Source organism: Chiroxiphia lanceolata, chromosome 6 (assembly GCF_009829145.1).
Source record: "Chiroxiphia lanceolata isolate bChiLan1 chromosome 6, bChiLan1.pri, whole genome shotgun sequence".
In the NCBI taxonomy this organism is placed as follows: Eukaryota; Metazoa; Chordata; class Aves; order Passeriformes; family Pipridae; genus Chiroxiphia; species Chiroxiphia lanceolata.
Genome location: NC_045642.1, coordinates 50,174,288 through 50,191,517, shown reverse-complemented (window position 1 = coordinate 50,191,517; position 17,230 = coordinate 50,174,288). Strand labels below are relative to the sequence as shown.

The 17,230-nt window shown below is 35.0% G+C and overlaps 1 protein-coding gene across 3 annotated transcripts in view; it reads left to right on the top strand.

Moving 5' to 3' along the window:
• The window catches only part of DICER1 (dicer 1, ribonuclease III), a 64,225-nt gene extending 47,200 nt beyond the window's left edge, over positions 1-17,025 (top strand). For 2 of the 3 annotated variants that reach the window (XM_032692303.1, XM_032692302.1), the window contains 7 exons: positions 240-1,023; positions 2,412-2,567; positions 5,815-6,697; positions 8,740-9,008; positions 11,586-11,748; positions 11,841-11,916; positions 12,214-15,592. In XM_032692303.1, coding sequence (XP_032548194.1) covers positions 240-1,023; positions 2,412-2,567; positions 5,815-6,697; positions 8,740-9,008; positions 11,586-11,748; positions 11,841-11,916; positions 12,214-12,379 — 2,497 coding nt within the window. In that variant the 3' untranslated portion in view covers positions 12,380-15,592. Of the gene's footprint in view, positions 1-239; positions 1,024-2,411; positions 2,568-5,814; positions 6,698-8,739; positions 9,009-11,585; positions 11,749-11,840; positions 11,917-12,213 lie in introns of all 3 variants that reach the window. The other variant, XM_032692300.1, reaches the window with a different exon arrangement.
• The last annotated feature ends 205 nt before the right edge of the window (positions 17,026-17,230 follow it).

The window sequence follows — 17,230 nt, the reverse complement described above, 5'->3', positions numbered from 1 at the left end:
CAAGGTGGAAACTTAACTATTATTGTGTGAATTATAAAACTGATACCCTTTGCTTAACTCCTGTCACTTCTCAGTAAAACATAGTTGAAAAATATTGACTTTGAATGGTGAAGTTACATGCTGCAGTCACAGTTCTTTTCAGAAGGCTGTTACTCTTTTTAAACATGTATGTGCATGTAGAGTCTTCTTGCCTTGTGATAACATTTTTTTGTTAACAAACCCCGCATATATTTTTACAGATATCCTAACTTGGACTTCGGATGGAAAAAATCTATTGACAGCAAATCCTTCATCTCTCTTCCCAACTCCTCAGTAGTAGAGAATGAAAATTACTGTAAGCACAGCACAATTGTAGTCCCTGAAAATGCTGCACATCAAGGTGCTAATAGAACCTCTTCTGCAGAAAACCATGACCAAATGTCTGTGAGTTACAGAACATTGCTCAGTGAGTCACCCAGTAAACTCCAAATTGATGTCTCGGCAGAACTTGCAGCAATTAATGGTGTTTCTTATAATAAAAATCTTGCCAATGGCAATTGTGATTTAGTTAACAGAGACTTTTGCCAAGGAAATCAGCTGAATTACTGCAGGCAGGAAATACCTGTACAACCAACTACCTCATATCCCATTCAGAATTTATACAACAGTGAGAACCAGCCCAAGCCCAGCAATGAATGTACTCTACTGAGTAATAAATACCTTGATGGAAATGCTAACAGATCTACCTCAGATGGATGCCCCAAAATGGCAGTGACCACCAGTACTTCAAAAGCTAATAATCTTTCAAAAGACAGAGCAGATTCTGAAAAGAGCCCTTCCACTGGGTACTCCTCAAAAACTCTCGGTCCTAATCCTGGTCTCATTCTTCAAGCTTTGACTCTTTCAAATGCTAGTGATGGATTTAACCTGGAGCGACTAGAAATGCTTGGTGATTCATTTTTAAAGCATGCCATCACTACATACTTGTTTTGCACTTACCCCGATGCTCACGAGGGACGGCTGTCATATATGAGAAGCAAAAAAGTGAGTAGTAACAATCCACTGTTATTATACCAAAGGCATACTGTAACAAACCATATATATGAAATTTTTGCCAGAAGACTGAATGGGAACAGGTTGATTTAATTCCACAGCTTTGCTGATTATACATCAAGTAGCATGCATATTAGGAATAAAAATACAGGACTGTGGGCTTAATGTTGTTGTAACTGTGCTTGATTGAAACTGTTTTCTGCTGTTCAGTTTGAAGTCTAAACCAGGTGATTATGAACCTAAGAAAGAACAGGATTGAATAGAACTAAAAGTTCTGGGTTAGTGAGGATGTTTGGTGCACTGAACAGTAGAACTGTATTCAGTAGAAACTCTTAACAGGAATGCTTGAATGAAGCATTGAGTTCCAACACAGAGCTGTAGGTTATACCTGTACTTGGCTTTTCTTTGTTTCTTCAATAAGTTCCTTTCCTGGAAAATTTTTAGCATGCTCTTACAGACACACTTAAAAAGGAAACAACAAAAAAAATCTTACAAAACTGTTGCATCAAAACTTTTGAAAGTATTTTAGACTAAATGTAAATAGTAGGGAGCAGAGTCTTCAGTTCTACTCCTACTGGAATAAGCAATCATGTGAAAGCTTTTGTTCATTTTGTTCTTTCCCCCCACATAATATGATAACTTGAATTAAATAGTAAGGCTTTGATTGTCTACCTCTAATAAAATGCATCTCAGTGGAAGTGAAATAAATTGCACTATTCAAATAAAAGAAGTGATTGATTATTCACATTCAAATTTCAGGATTCTAAAACATGGAAAATGTGTTTGAAAGGAGAAAAAAAGATCAGAAGTTGATAGTTAAAAAGGGAAAGGAAGTATGTTTGTGTCTGTGAGAATGCATTTTTCCCTTCCCTTAAAAATATCTAAAATCATTTTAGAGGCTGTTAAAATAACATCTGGATTATGACTTAATAAGATTTTTTTGTACAGAACAGTTTTAACACTTTCTACTGCCAAGGTTTAGGTCAGTGTACCCATAAATAATAATTTTTCATTCCAGGTCTAGTCTGAATGTTGATTACACTGGTAATTAATGACACTTATACAGGTTCTATTTACTGTTATTTCAGAAGAGCAGTAAGTTTGTTTTGCAATTAGAATATAATCTATTAGATTTCTTTAACCGAAGTTGTCACACCTGATATGCTTGGCCTCAAAGAAATATGAAAAGCAAGATGTATATCTTGTTTTGAGTTGGCTATACTATATTAGGAAAACTGAACTCCCTTTTGAGAACTAGAGAAAATGCATAATGGTACAAGATCTGGCTTGACATGTAAAATTGTTTTGCTCCTTTTGCATTTTAATGTATTTTTATGTAAATATACGTCCAGAGGTTTATGAGAATGTTTTTCTTAAAGGTCAGCAACTGTAACTTATATCGCCTTGGAAAAAAGAAGGGACTACCCAGTCGCATGGTTGTGTCGATATTTGATCCTCCGGTCAATTGGCTTCCTCCTGGTTACATAGTAAACCAGGACAAGAGCAACACTGATAAGTGGGAGAAAGATGAAATGGTAAGACTTCATTTAACTATGTTGATGAGTAATTGTTCAGGTGTCTGTATCCTTTCACCCCCACCTTCTCCTGCCCCACCCCCCAGATACTTCGCTCTGTTTTCAGCCAAAAAAAAAGTAAATCTGTATCTTTTTTTTCTTTCTAAAACTTCTCTGTCAGTTAAAGAAAATGAGAGGAAAACTAATTCTGAACCTGAAGTAAGGAAATTTTATTGCACGTCATCCAATAATGAGTGTAGATATTAAGAGAGAAACAGAGAAGAAACACTTTCCTGCTTATAGTTAACCTGCTCTCACAAGTTTTTCTGAAGTTTCTGTTGCAAATTTTAAATGATAAAGTGTTATCATCACTGCTTTTGCTATATATTCAGGCAGAACACTGTCTGCTTTTTAATAAATAATGAGTTCACCTTTATAGAATATATGGAAAGGACTTAGTATTTTTCATAGTGCTGAGGCAGAACGAAGAGTAGAACTGGCTTGAGAAAACGTTCGGTGTTGATTGCTGGTAGCTACACCGCGGGTATGACTGAGAGCTGCTTCTCATCTGAAGTACTGTGCTGGCTTAGACTCCCACTATCTTATCACCAAAAGCTTCAGAATGACGAGTCTTAATGAGAAAAGGTTCACATTATTTTCTGACTAAATGCATTGCATGTTGAGAGTAGAAGGTGATGTTAAGAAATACCAGTGATCACAGCAGTCAGTAACACGATCTTGAAGCGTTTGAGACTGGTTCAGGATTCAGGGGAAGGAGGTGGAGGGACTTTTTTCTTTTTCCCCATTCTGAAGACCACACTCGGATTGTAGTACCACCAGAGGGCACATGAGAAGACTGTTAGGTGGATGTACTGTGCAAATAAATGTTTATTGCAGAATAAAACAACCTGATTATTGTGGTTCTGTATTGTGCCAAGATTTCATTTCAGAGAGACTTCCTGCTATATCTTTCTGGCAAATGAGATAGTACATTTGGGACTGGAGCTAATTGTTGGTTTTCAAAAGGTTTCAATTCTCTGCAACTTTTCAGTGGCCTCTACCTTGTTAATAGTCACTGTTTATTTGTAAATAAAACACACAATTTCAGACCAAAATGCTGACAGCGATGCAACCACATAGTGGAGGGGTTTGTGCCACGTAGGTGTTTTGCTTTCTTGGATGTAAATTTTGTTCTTCATCCATGGGATGATGGTTTGTAAGTGGAACTAGAGATCTCGTATCATTATGATCAATTATTACTAAAACATCCTAGTCAAATGTTAGTATTTTTAGTGTTATCAAGCTTTATTAAGGGAAAGGATCTTTGTTCTTTTTATCAAATGGCTGATTTCCAAAAAAGTATGAAAAAAGCACTTATGTGTAATATTTAAGAAAAAGATCTTTCTTCTGGGGTTCACCGTTGATTTATTTTTTAAATGCTAATGATAAAAAAGTCAATGATCAGAATTGCTTCCTGGCTTCTTTACCCACTGTTCATTCTCATCACTTAGAATTTTTTTTTTATGTTCAAGAAGCAATATACAGAGAATGTTAGGATAATTCATGTAGCTGTCCTGCTAATTAGAATTTTAAGAAAATTGAGAATGAAATAATAGTAAAAATTTAAATTTTATAATTTGTTAAATCTTTGCAAAAACAGACACCAAAACCTATTTTGGAGTGTCCATATAGACATATCTCATTCAGAGAGTTATTTTTATTTCAGTGACAGATATGACAGGTGGTGTGTAACAAGAAAAAATCAGCATTCACTCCTGTTGGGACTGGTTAAAATAATCTTACTTTAGGCATTATATTACTACAAGTATCCAAAGTAACTATCTTAAATCCAATTTCAGTTTCTCTTTCTGATCAATTTAAGTTACAGAAGTCCCTGCTGTGTGTATGTCAGATGAGTAATTACAGCAGCAGAAATTTTTCCAGCAGAATGTCTAAACTAAGAACTTCTATAGCCACTTCTTTTTTCCTCTCCTCTTACTAAACTTAACTAAGCCTGCTCCAGCCTGATGAGGAACACTGTGGTCTATTTGATCCTTAGATAGTTTTAAGTGCTGCCTACTGCACCTTACAGCTGCCACCCACCTACACCTCTGGATGGGTGTGCGTTTTGCCCAAAGGGAAACATTCCCAAAGGACATCCCCGTCTGGTTCACAGATCTGCAAGATTTAGTGGCCGAGCCCTACAATATGACATGTATAGGCTGAGGGCAGATGCAGGCAGTTTCACTTGATTCACAGAGTGTTGGCTTTCAGGATGCAATCTAGAAAAGTGCTTTGAATCTGATCTCGCTCCTATCAAATTCAATGTCAGAATCCCTGCAGGCGTCAGTGATGCTGTGTTGAGCCTCTGAATAGTCCTTTTGATGTTAGGAAGACTACTAGTGCATTTATCTGATATGTTTAAGTGCTTGCCTGGATAGGGGCCGTGGCAAATTGTAAAGCATTATATAGCTCAGGCATATTTGTGTTCAGTTTATAATTTACAGCAATCCATACCAGTTTGCTCAATATGAGCAGGGAAAAGACATGAAACTTCATTAGTTTTGCCATTGTGGGTACGTATGTAAATATTAGAAAATTGGTGACAATTTTGCCTTTTATTAGTTAAGGATATAAGAACAGCCTTGAAAGAAAGAAATAAAAAAGACTGAATAAACCCCCCATTGATGCATTTTTCCATTTATGTGTTCCAAAACTGAGATTATCACGATTGCGAATATAGTAAACCCTACAAGTTCCTTGTTTGCCATAGAAGGATGTAGAAAGAACCTTCAGAATTACATTGATTCAACATTTGTAATAGCCTTACTTAGCAGCTGGAGAGAAGGATGTACCCAGAACTCTTTCTTGTATTTCCCTAAAATTTGTTAAAGTTTTCTTTTGTGTACTTTGGTGTGCAAGTGTATAATGGTTAGTGGATATAAAGCTCGTTGTATGTGCATCACATCCAAGTATAACCATGGGTTCCAATGGAATGCAGCATGTGTATTATGCAGAACACACACTATTATAGGTTAATAATAAAGCATTTGTATTACAGGGCAATTATTCTAGTCTTGGTTAATTAACACTAGTTAACACTAGTGTTAATTAAATGTTGTATTGTGCATCTGATCAGACAGTGTAATTAGGAACATAAAAATCAGTCTTATTTTTAGCAGACACTTCTCAAATCCTAGTCTTCTGATCTTTCTGGAATAAAACTGTCTCATTTCCCTCTTCATGTATATTTTGTGTTCTTTCATAGACAAAGGAGAACATGTTGGCTAATGGTAAACTTGATGATTATAATGATGATGAAGAGAATGAAGACCTAATGTGGAGATCGCCCAAGGAAGAAACAGACTTTGAAGATGATTTTCTGGAGTATGATCAGGAGCATATCAAATTCATTGATAATATGTTAATGGGATCAGGGGCTTTTGTGAAGAAAATTTCACTCTCACACTTTTCAACCACTGATTCAAACTATGAATGGAAAGCACCCAAAAAGTCATCCCTGGGTAATGTTCAGTGTTCATCAGATTTTGATGATTTTGACTATAGCTCTTGGGATGCTATGTGCTATCTGGATCCTAGCAAGGCTGTTGAAGAGGATGATTTCGTAGTGGGCTTCTGGAATCCCTCGGAAGAAAACTGTGGTGTTGATGCAGGAAAACAGTCAATCTCATATGACTTGCATACGGAGCAGTGTATTGCTGATAAGAGCATTGCAGACTGTGTGGAGGCCCTGCTGGGCTGCTATCTGACCAGCTGTGGTGAAAGAGCTGCTCAGCTTTTCCTGTGTTCATTGGGGCTGAAGGTGCTCCCTGTAATTAAAAAGACTGATTGGGAAGGCACTTTATGTGCTACGAGAGAGAACTGTAACACTGAGCAGAAAAATATTTCACCAAACTCTGTTTCTGCTTCTGTAGCTAATTCAGAGCCTTCTCTGTGTAAAGACCTGGAGTATGGCTGTTTGAAGATTCCACCGAGGTGTATGTTTGATCACCCAGATGCTGAAAAAACCCTTAATCACCTTATTTCTGGTTTTGAAAACTTTGAGAAGAAAATAAATTACAGTTTTAAGAACAAGGCTTACCTTCTTCAGGCATTTACTCATGCCTCCTACCATTATAATACCATTACTGGTAAGTTATCTTGAAGAACATCTATAGTTTTTCTCCATATTGTAAATGCAAGAGAAGTAGTATATGTTGTGCTCCCATATATATTCTGCTTTTAGGCATTACATGTTACTTTAGGAAGCCAGTAATCTCTGAATACAAAATCTTAGAAAATAGTATTTTACCTAATATTTAGAGGGGGATACTTGCTGAGTCTGTATCCCAGTCATTATTCATATTTTGACTTGATGCAGACAGAATGTATTTACTGAAGCCTCACCAAGTTCCAAGAAAGAGCAGCATTTATCACCAATGCTGTATCACCAGCTGTATGAGTGACATTAGATCCTCATTTAACAGAAACAAGTTCTTGTAGAACTGTGGAAAGTTGTCACGTACTTCAGGAAATAGCAGTCATATTTAGCAAATCTGTTCCATAATTGTATTCCAAGAATATTATACTTTGTCTGTACTTCCGAAGATTAATTGTAGACTATACAGTTTTTATTAGCTGAATGATCTGTAGGATTGCAGAATATGGAGACTTCCCTTTGAAGTTGTGAATTTGAAGGCTTAATTTAAATGTAGGCATTTTATTGAGTAAATATTTAAAGTCAAAGTTTGAAGTAATTGACTAAATCTGACTAAATATTAATTTCAGATTAACTGCATAATGTTTCTGTACATGATCTCATGAAAGCTTTTACATCAGTAGAAATTTGTATTTCTGTAATCTTTAATTGCATTTGCTTATACTAATTAATGTAATATCTGTTCATTCTAAAACTTTGCATATTTTCCTACAATAATATGCAATCAAAAGCAAAACATAGCAAAATTCCAACCCTATTTGTAGTGATTGGCAAATTCCTCTGCAGTCAACAGTCTGAAATTTTTCTCCATAGTGAAATGGTCTCTTATTCCAAGGAGTGAAAAACGTCTGCTTTAATTAAAGAAATAAGTAATTTTGAAATGTTACTACATTGATAAACAGTTCTGACAAAACACTAAAATGTTCCTTTGGTTTTTCATTCTAGGTAATGTTACCCACATATATATTTACTTTTTACAAATAAAAAGAAAAAAAATACTTTCAGATAGAAGGTAGATGATTATTTATATATAGATGTGTGTGTATATATATATATATATATGTACACATAGACTAACAGAAACGTTGAGACATAGCGACTACTTAAAATTATGTTGTCAGTAGCAGAAACTTTTGATTTCATTTCTTATCTACCAAGTAAGACAACTGTGAATTTCTGTTACCTGTAACGTTTTTTCTTAAGGAGTAGCTAGCAGTTGAGATGTGGCAGCCTCTTATGTTCAGTTGATAAAAAAGCAGCTTAGTACTAGCCCTTTCACTCTCATGTTAACTTCTGTAATAGTTGTATCTTCCTTCCTTCTCTACCTACCTATCCCTATTTGCATTCAAGAGGGTTTTTCCTTTTGTTTGTATTCTAAAAATAGATGTTCATAGCTCTCTGTTCCCATGGCCACTGTCAATTTTCAAAAAAGCAAAGGCTTGGCAATTTTAATTGCCGGTTTAAAAAACTATTTGAAACAGGAATCTTTGAAGGTTTCTAGTGTGTGGCAAATTAGATGAAAAATCTCACATTTTATGTCCCCCCTGCTTTTTAATACATTGCTTTTTGTATTAATTTTTTGAGTTTTAATTGTTAGTAGTTTTCAGATCAGCCTGCTGGTGGAAACTCTTTACTCTTTCTCAACACAGCGTGATGACCTTGAGTAAAAGCATTAATTGATTATAAGCGCAACTGTTTTGTTAGCCTGGCAAAAATTAACATTTTGTTCAAAATTGGCTTTATTATTAGATATAATTTGGTTTTTCCTGGTTTCTTTTTTTAGTGATTCATTAGCAATCTCTTTAAATGCAAAGGTACCTGTTTTAAAAAATAGATTGTCTTCTCTGAGCATTTGTTAGTTTGTGGAATTTACATGGCAGTATACCAAACCTCTTATCCAGAAAGGCCTGGAAAGAATGTGTGTGTTAAACTTAATTGTGGTGTTGTACATTCTTTTATTTCCAACGTTTTAAGATTGTTACCAGCGCTTAGAATTCCTGGGAGATGCAATTTTGGACTACCTCATAACCAAGCACCTTTATGAAGACCCACGGCAACACTCTCCAGGAGTTCTTACTGACCTACGATCTGCTCTAGTCAATAATACCATTTTTGCATCATTAGCTGTAAAGTATGACTACCACAAGTACTTCAAAGCTGTCTCTCCTGAACTGTTTCATGTTATTGATGACTTTGTGCAGTTTCAAATGGAAAAGAATGAAATGCAAGGAATGGATTCTGAGGTTAGTGGAAGTAGAAGAAATGTGTTCGGTATCTGATTTGAAGCATGTCACTGGATTTCTTAGCGTGATGCACATTTTTGTAATGTTTTAAGAACACAGCAGCCAAGAAGCAGGCTCCCAGTAATAAAGGATGCAATATGGAAAGTAAAATAGTCTTTTCAGAAAGTAGAAAATCAATTAGAACTTTCAGAAATTAATTAATTTGAAAGCAGTTTGCCTGTAGGCTTTTCTGTGACACTTGATTTTAGTCATTGTTTTGTTTTTGTTTTGTTAGAACAACATGGGACACACATGCACACCTAGCTTGCTTCCTTCCCAAACTGATTGGAAGCACTGCTATAACATAAAATTGTGATGAAGGGTTGCTAAGTTACATAATGCTGACTTGAGGTAGGATATCTGTGCAACACCGTGAAAAATACTACCTTGGCACGGTGCTGGGATTATTAAATGTAGTACACTGACAAGAGATTTCTGCTATTTTCTTCTGATGGTTTCTACTGGAGCAAGTGTTACTGCACTGTACTCAAGTATGTTTGACATGATCCTAAAGGCTTCATTTCTGCTAGCCAGGGAAACATTATATGCATCTTTCGAGTAAGCCACTTGAAAAATAGTTTCACTGAAGACCTGCAAACGAAGGTCATATCTTGTGCTGTGCAGGAAAACTGATGATAATGAACCTCTGTTTTCTGGAGATTGTACTAAAACTAATTTATATAAGCTGCTTAGGAAATACAAGAGCAAAGGCCTGGTGGATCAAATTCTAAGCAGGATCTGGAAGAGATAGACTTTATCTTTTCTTCAAAAGTGTTATCCATAATAGTTTGTCTTCTGCAACGCTAACCAATCTCTTAAAAAATTCTCTTGTCTGAGAATACTCCAGAACTAAGTTAGCATTTACTCCAGCAGTACGCCAGTACTTTGCTTTTAGTAATTTTGTTTCTGACAGACAATTTAAAAGCTTGGGAATTAAAATACTTCAGTCACATGTGTGTGTTTCTAGCTCTTGCACTCTGTTGCAGAGTGAAAACCATGTTTTATGGGAAAGATTCATTAAGCATTGACTAAGAAATTTGTCACTGAAATTTGGATAATATAAATTACTTTACATTAGAGGAACAAATTGTTACTTGCTTTCTACACAGTATGAGTGGAAAGGCTAAGAACTTATTTTAAGAGCTCATAGTAGTGATTTTTTGCTTTGTTTTTGCTTAGTTTTTGCTTGTGTGCAAAAAGATTGCCTAGAAGCTTGCACCAAAGTTGCAACCAAATTGTGTGATAGCTGTTTCAAATAAAATCCTTGTTTCATTCTCCCTATGCCTGCTCCCTATCTTGGTCTGGCACTGAATTACTGAAACTCTTATTTCATGAGTTAATGCAAGAGTCTTTGTTTCTACAGTTCATGCCAGCTAGAGTGGTTTCCATGTGTCTCCACATCATCTGCTTTTCTTATTTTCAGATCTCACTCCTGAAACATCTGTTGTCCCTTGCCTTATAGCTCTTAGTTTCGCTCTCCTTCTGTTATTTCAGTATAATTCAGAAGTGTTACAGTTTGCTCTTGGTATGAAATACACTATTCAAAACAATTGAATTTATTTTTTACCATCAGAATTCCCATTCGCACTGTTGTATGCATCAGGTCTGACTACTTGCTTGATTTATTTTAGGTAGAAATACTGGATGGAATATGTTTATGAAACATTATGGTCTCTCTTAAGAGGACTAAGTCAGATTTTAAACCCGAAATAGTGACCAAATGGAGTGAGAGGGTAGCTGCTGGGGGAGAGGACTGACAGAAACTTACTTTTCTTTAGGCAGAGGAGCATAACAAAAATTTTGTTTTCAGGTTACTTTGTGTGTAGTTAGGTGAATGTATGTTACATGTTTTTGAGGTATTTTAGTAAAGGATTAGGTTAACTCAGGACCTTTAAGACATACACTGAATGTTTAGTTTTGCTAATGAGAATAAACTGTTGTCTTAAATGGGTAGCATAGAAGAAAACCCTGTCTGCTACATTTAAATAGCTAAGTGTGCCTGTTAGCTCAGTCTGGTGTTGCTGGTTTTCAGTTATTAATGGCTTATTTTACTGGTACCTGTTTCATGCTTGTCTTCAGGGGTAAATAAGGTAAGGAAAGGTACATGCGGCTTTCATCCAGAGATTGGACTTACAGATTTTAAAAGTCTTTTTTTTGGAGATGTATAATGTGTGAACTCCTCCTTTGTTAGGAGTCGATTTCTAATATTAACTGATGGAGCCGAGTCTGTTTCTTATTGGAAAAAACAGACCCATGGTGAAATCCTACAGAATTATTCTTGAAGTCCTCTGTACACAATGCTGTTTGGGAATTTTTTTTTTTTTCCCATTTGAAAAATGATACATCTAGCACCTTGGTTTCATTGGGGAATAAAAAACCAATTTCATAGTGGAGAGTTGTCAGTCAAAAACAAAGGAAGCAGCACAGGATATACATTTCTGAAGATTTTGTTTTACTGTAAGTAAAACAATCATTTCTCTCTTTTCCCCCCTCCTTCTCTCTCCCTTCCCACCCTTGTCTTTTTTTAATTGCAAACAGCTCAGAAGATCAGAAGAAGATGAAGAAAAAGAGGAAGACATTGAAGTACCAAAGGCCATGGGGGATATATTTGAGTCCCTTGCTGGTGCCATTTATATGGATAGTGGAATGTCTTTGGAAATGGTTTGGCAAGTGTACTATCCAATGATGAGGCCATTAATAGGTATTACCAGCTTTCAAAAAAATATTAATTCCTAAGTACCATCTGCTATGAAAAGAACAGAGCTAATTTTTTTCCACTTTTTTTCCAAATAGAAAAATTTTCTGCTAATGTGCCCCGTTCCCCGGTGCGAGAATTGCTGGAGATGGAGCCGGAGACAGCCAAATTTAGGTAAGAATATACTTTCTTTGGTACACACTGACAGAAGATATTTCTAAGCTGTGCTTCATAAGCTGCTAGGAATTTTTAAATGTCAATTAAGTACTTGTAATTTCTTTTGCACTAAGTATCTAACATGATAATTGTGTCCACTGTTTGGTTTTTTTTTTCCTTGTATAGCTTTGTGAGAAATGTAGTGATTTCTGTTTAACTTTACTGCTTTAACTTCTGTAGAAAAGAGAATGTAGGTCTCTTATTTCACATTAACTTGCCTTAGGCAGTAAGTAATTCTTGTGTATATTTTTGCAGTCCTGCAGAAAGAACTTACGATGGAAAGGTCAGAGTTACAGTGGAAGTTGTAGGAAAGGGAAAGTTTAAAGGTGTTGGCAGAAGCTACAGGATTGCCAAATCTGCAGCTGCGAGAAGAGCACTACGAAGCCTCAAAGCAAATCAACCTCAGGTCCCAAACAGCTGAGACTCCTCTTAAAACTAAATGAAATGGGGGGGGGAAAAAATCACATACAATTAAAGCAAACTTAAAAAAAAATGTTGATGTTGAGAGGAACAAATTGGAAGACAGAATTTAAAGTTTGATAACAGAATAGATAACAAAACATTTAACATGTATAAAATTTTGGAACTAATTGTAGTTATAGTTTTTTGCGCAAACACAATCTTGTCTTCTTTCCTCACTTCTGCTTTGTTTAATCACGAGAGTGCTTTAATGATGACATTTAGCAAGTGTTCAGAATAATTGTTGTCAGGTCTTTTTGGTTTACTTTTATTGTCAGTACAGCTTTGCTTAGTGTTAGAAGGCGAGGGAGCTTATGCCTAATGCAGTTGCTAGATTTATATATAGTAATCTTGAAATTCTTCAATCTGTGCACTAGTGCCAGTCATAAAGCAGTTGATAAACTGTACTGGATGATTGGGTATAAGAAAGATTAAGTGTGCCAGTATTCTCCTTTTTATTTTCCTTTTTTTTTTTCTCTACATGTCATCTTTTTACATTAAGATGGCATTCCCAATCATTATTGCACTTATTTGTTAGGGACAGATTTTAACTGAAATGGCTGGCATACTGATAGAGTGAAACTTCAGTTTCCTTATGCCACACAGTCTTGCATAAAAAAAGGTTCTTGCCTTAAAAATAAATAAACCCTCATTAATAATCTTTATTTTCTGATCTCTTTTGGAACAAACTGTTTTACATTCCCTTCATTTTGTTATGCATTTTACAATGATACAGCTCTATATTTACAGTACAACTCATTACTATAGCTGTGACTTATTACAGGATTATAATAGAAATTATATTCATATATATGTAATTAGGTTATTTTTAACAATTCTGAGGAGGTGGTTAGTCTACAGTTTTTTTTATACCATAAACAACATATGGTCTTTGGCTAAAATTCCAGTTTTACACAAACCTGCAAGCTAGATAGTTCCAATACTGGAAACAGCAACAAATAATTGCACAGTGCAAACTGTCACTCTAACAAAATAACCTTAGACATATCACACCTAAGATATGCTGCAGATTTTATAGTCAATTGGTTACGTATTTAACAAACAGAGCACCTTTACACTTAGAGATATTTCCACGTAAATTTCTTACTGTACTTTTCAGAGTTGCATGCATATTTCATCTACCAAAGCTGTGCTGTTAAATAACATGAAAGTTGATGTTTGAGATATAACTGCCGTACTTTTGATACATCTGTGATTTAGGTCCTTAATTTAGAGAAACTAGCTCATTGGTGTTTTGGTCTACCAGGAGTACGGGGGGGAAAATCATACTTTTATTTTTTAGGCTTTGCCTATACTTCTTTAATTAGATTTTCGTAGGCACTCTTCACTTAAATACCTCAGTTCTTTTTTTCTTTTCTTTTTCCTTTTTGTTTTTGCATGCATTGTTTTTTTTCTGTTTTGGTGCTATGTTTATATATTATGCTTGAAATTTTAATTTTTTGCACTGTAACTATAATACCTCTTAATTTACCTTTTAAAAAGCTGTGGGTCTCTTATTCCCACCAGTATCAGTAGAGGTTTGCTGCAATTTTGCCCTGTTAATTATGCTTGAAGTTTGAGAAAGCAGAGCAAGGTGTTTTAACGTTTTCCAGCACAATAGTTTGAACTTGATGCTGTGTCTTATGTATTAAATTACAAATAAATACTGTATTTCCTGCTTTTAAACCATATTCCTTTCCTCACAAATGCACACTAAAACAAAACAAAAACTGTCAGCTCTTGCTTTCTTAACAAAGAAATAAAATAAATGCCTTAGTGACAAGGGGCAGACATTAAGCTTTTCTGAAATACAGTTTTCAAAAGTTCTTATATTTTCTATCTCAGTAATTTTTCATTCTGTGACAAGGACCATTCTTGTATTTGAAAGCGGCTTGTTATAGTAGTCAGACCAATAACTAAAATAGTAGCTTATAAAAAATTCTAGCATTTGTTTGGTACTTCAGTCATAAAAATATAACAAGGATATCAGACCTGCAATTGTAAATGATACGGAACAATAAAAACATGCATTCTAAATTTTCAAATGCAAATTGCTTTGTGTTAGCTGTTTAAAAATTTTTTTTAAAAGAAGTCACTGATTTAAGCTATAGCTCTCTTTCTGGTAGGACTGAAGTTTCTTAGAGAAAATACGTGATTAGTGATGTTAACAATGCTGTGTTTCTGGCCAGACATCAATCATTAGATTAAATCACACCATCTAGAAAGTCTTAAGTAGTTTTAATTGCATTATGAAAAACTAAAATTTAGGTTAATCTTTGAACACCTAAAGTTTCTTACTGATTGTTACAAGGTTGTAGATTCTCAGGGGTTTCAGGTAGTTGTTAGCAGTAAAGTGCTTACAGAGTGCTTGAATGCAAAGAAAATTAACTGAACTTACTCTGTGTTTCAGAATAGTTTAATGATCACTTTGTTACTAGATAAAGCCTATGAATTGGAAATCTGAAATGTGTAGTGGCTGACTATAGTTTCTGCTGCTGATGCGTTTTTAAATGCGTTTTAAATGCCACAATTTTTTCCAGTGTGACCTCATGGAAATATTTTTTTATCCTTTTGAGACAGAAAAATCCACATTAGTTTCCATGTTATACATCTGTGTGTTTTACCCTGCAGTTGATATGATTTTGATACTGGACAGTGTATGCTATTAAAGACCTAAATCTGATCATTTGAAGGTTGGGATAGAAGTCACTTGACATGCTATAAGCACAAGTGTAAGTGGACTGTTGCAGCCCATCTTCAAAAGCAACCACACAGGCTCATCATATATAGTGTGGGGGTTAATTGGCATGAACCTTGGTTCTTTTAATCTAAGTCCTGTTATACTGTACTTTAAACAGTCCTCCTAACTATGCTGCGTTTTTATTTTTATGGCTTTTTTTTTGCGCTGTTCTGTTCATGTAGCACAAATAAGCATTGCACTTGGTACCATGCTTTACCTCATTTCAAGGAAAAAATGCTTAACAGAGAGGAAAAATGTGGTTTGGCCTTGCTGCTGTTCTGATTTACTGAATTTGAAAAAGATAGTTTTAATGCCTGCAATGTGTCATTTACTTGCACAACTTAAATAGGTCATTTTGTAACGTCTGTGGCATTTTTACTGTATGTGGAAAAATACAACAAAGATGTGTAACAACTCTTGATTGTATTTTAAAGCTATTATTTTTCTACTGCATCATTTTACTGTTACGTGAAGTAATTAAAATTAGAATGACCTCTGACTGACACTCCAGTAATTATCTCTGAACAAACCAACATATTACACATATAATGTAGTTTTTGGGAAAAGACAGCCCCTAGTAACTTGGTCAACCTCAACTAAATCTGTGCTCAGTCTGAATACTGAGTGCTCAGTTGTGACTTCTGAAGTGTTTGTTCAGCTTGATGCTGCTAAAGTCCATACAGAAAAAAAGCCTACTATTTTTAAGTCTCATTACACAATAGTATGTTGTGACTGCTGAGTACAGAACTTGGACAAGAACTAGTTTTGGTGCTGGGGAGGAATATAATAGTGGCCCAGTGGTGAGGCACTGGATCCTCAGCTGGTGCAAATTGATGTGGTATCATTTTAATCAATGGAACTGCATTCTTTTACACACATGAAAATCTTGTGCTTGTATGTATGTTGCAGAGTTTGGGTTTTCCTCCTTGTAAGCCAATACAGAACCGTCAACTGGAAAATGTGGTTTTTTTGTTACTGCATATGACATAACATATGCTACATACTCTATGCATTTATCTGTTTAGAAAGTGAAATCTTTGTATCCTAGTCACAGCAGCACAAATGACAAATGGCATCGTGGTCTGCTGTGATACTGCACTTGCCTCTGCCTGACAATATTCTGGGTTTGTGTGTTTTGGATGGGTTCTTCATGAAAACATTCTCGTGGAAATCTCTGTATTTATTACATGAGAGAAGCAAGAAGCATTTTGATTTTTGGTACTGAATTACTGACATTGATCCTTTTCCAATTGCTCAAATTTTCAAGAAGTTAATTTCTTTATTTTCATATTAGGTTTTAAACTTAAAACACTACAGTTCATGACCATGAAATGTAATCTAAATATTAACTGTAAATCTGAATTATGTTAGCAAATATCTAGAGGTCATTGTAGTATACTCCACTAGCAGTTAAAATTAATTTCTGTCAAAGCTAACTACATTTCTTAAAAATAAATTTTATCCAATAAAGTCCTTGGGTTTTTTCCCTCTTTTATTTGAATGGCAACCACAGACTACTTTAATTGCTTTGTAGATGCACTCAGAATTTACTGCAGCAGCAAGTTGGAGAGAAAAATGTTTGTGAACAATAATTGGAAATTGCAGGCATTTTTATTGTAAATAGTTTGACTGAAAAGATGGTTAAAATCAAGTAGAATGAATAACAAATATAATTTGATGGACAATAAAATATTTACCATCACATGCTGCAGCTGTCTTTAAGGGACATAAAATGTAATTCATTCATACTGTAATCATGCTGCAGAAGTTTGCAATCTGCACCTTATGGATCACAATTACCTTTAATAGTTTTTTGTAATAATTGTAGCTGAGTATATCTCCAATAAAGTTATGGTCTGTTCACCTTGTATTGTCGTTTTGCTTTTATTTTTAATTCCTCTTAATCTCTCCCTAAATCTTCTAGAGTTTACAAAAAAATTGCTTTTCAGTCTAAATAAAAAAAAATTGTGAAAACATTTGTGAAAACAGTATTTCTTGACCTTGCTTAAAGACAAGTCTGCTTGTCTCCTTTCTCTGATGGATGAACTGTCTTCATAGCTATGTGAAGACTCT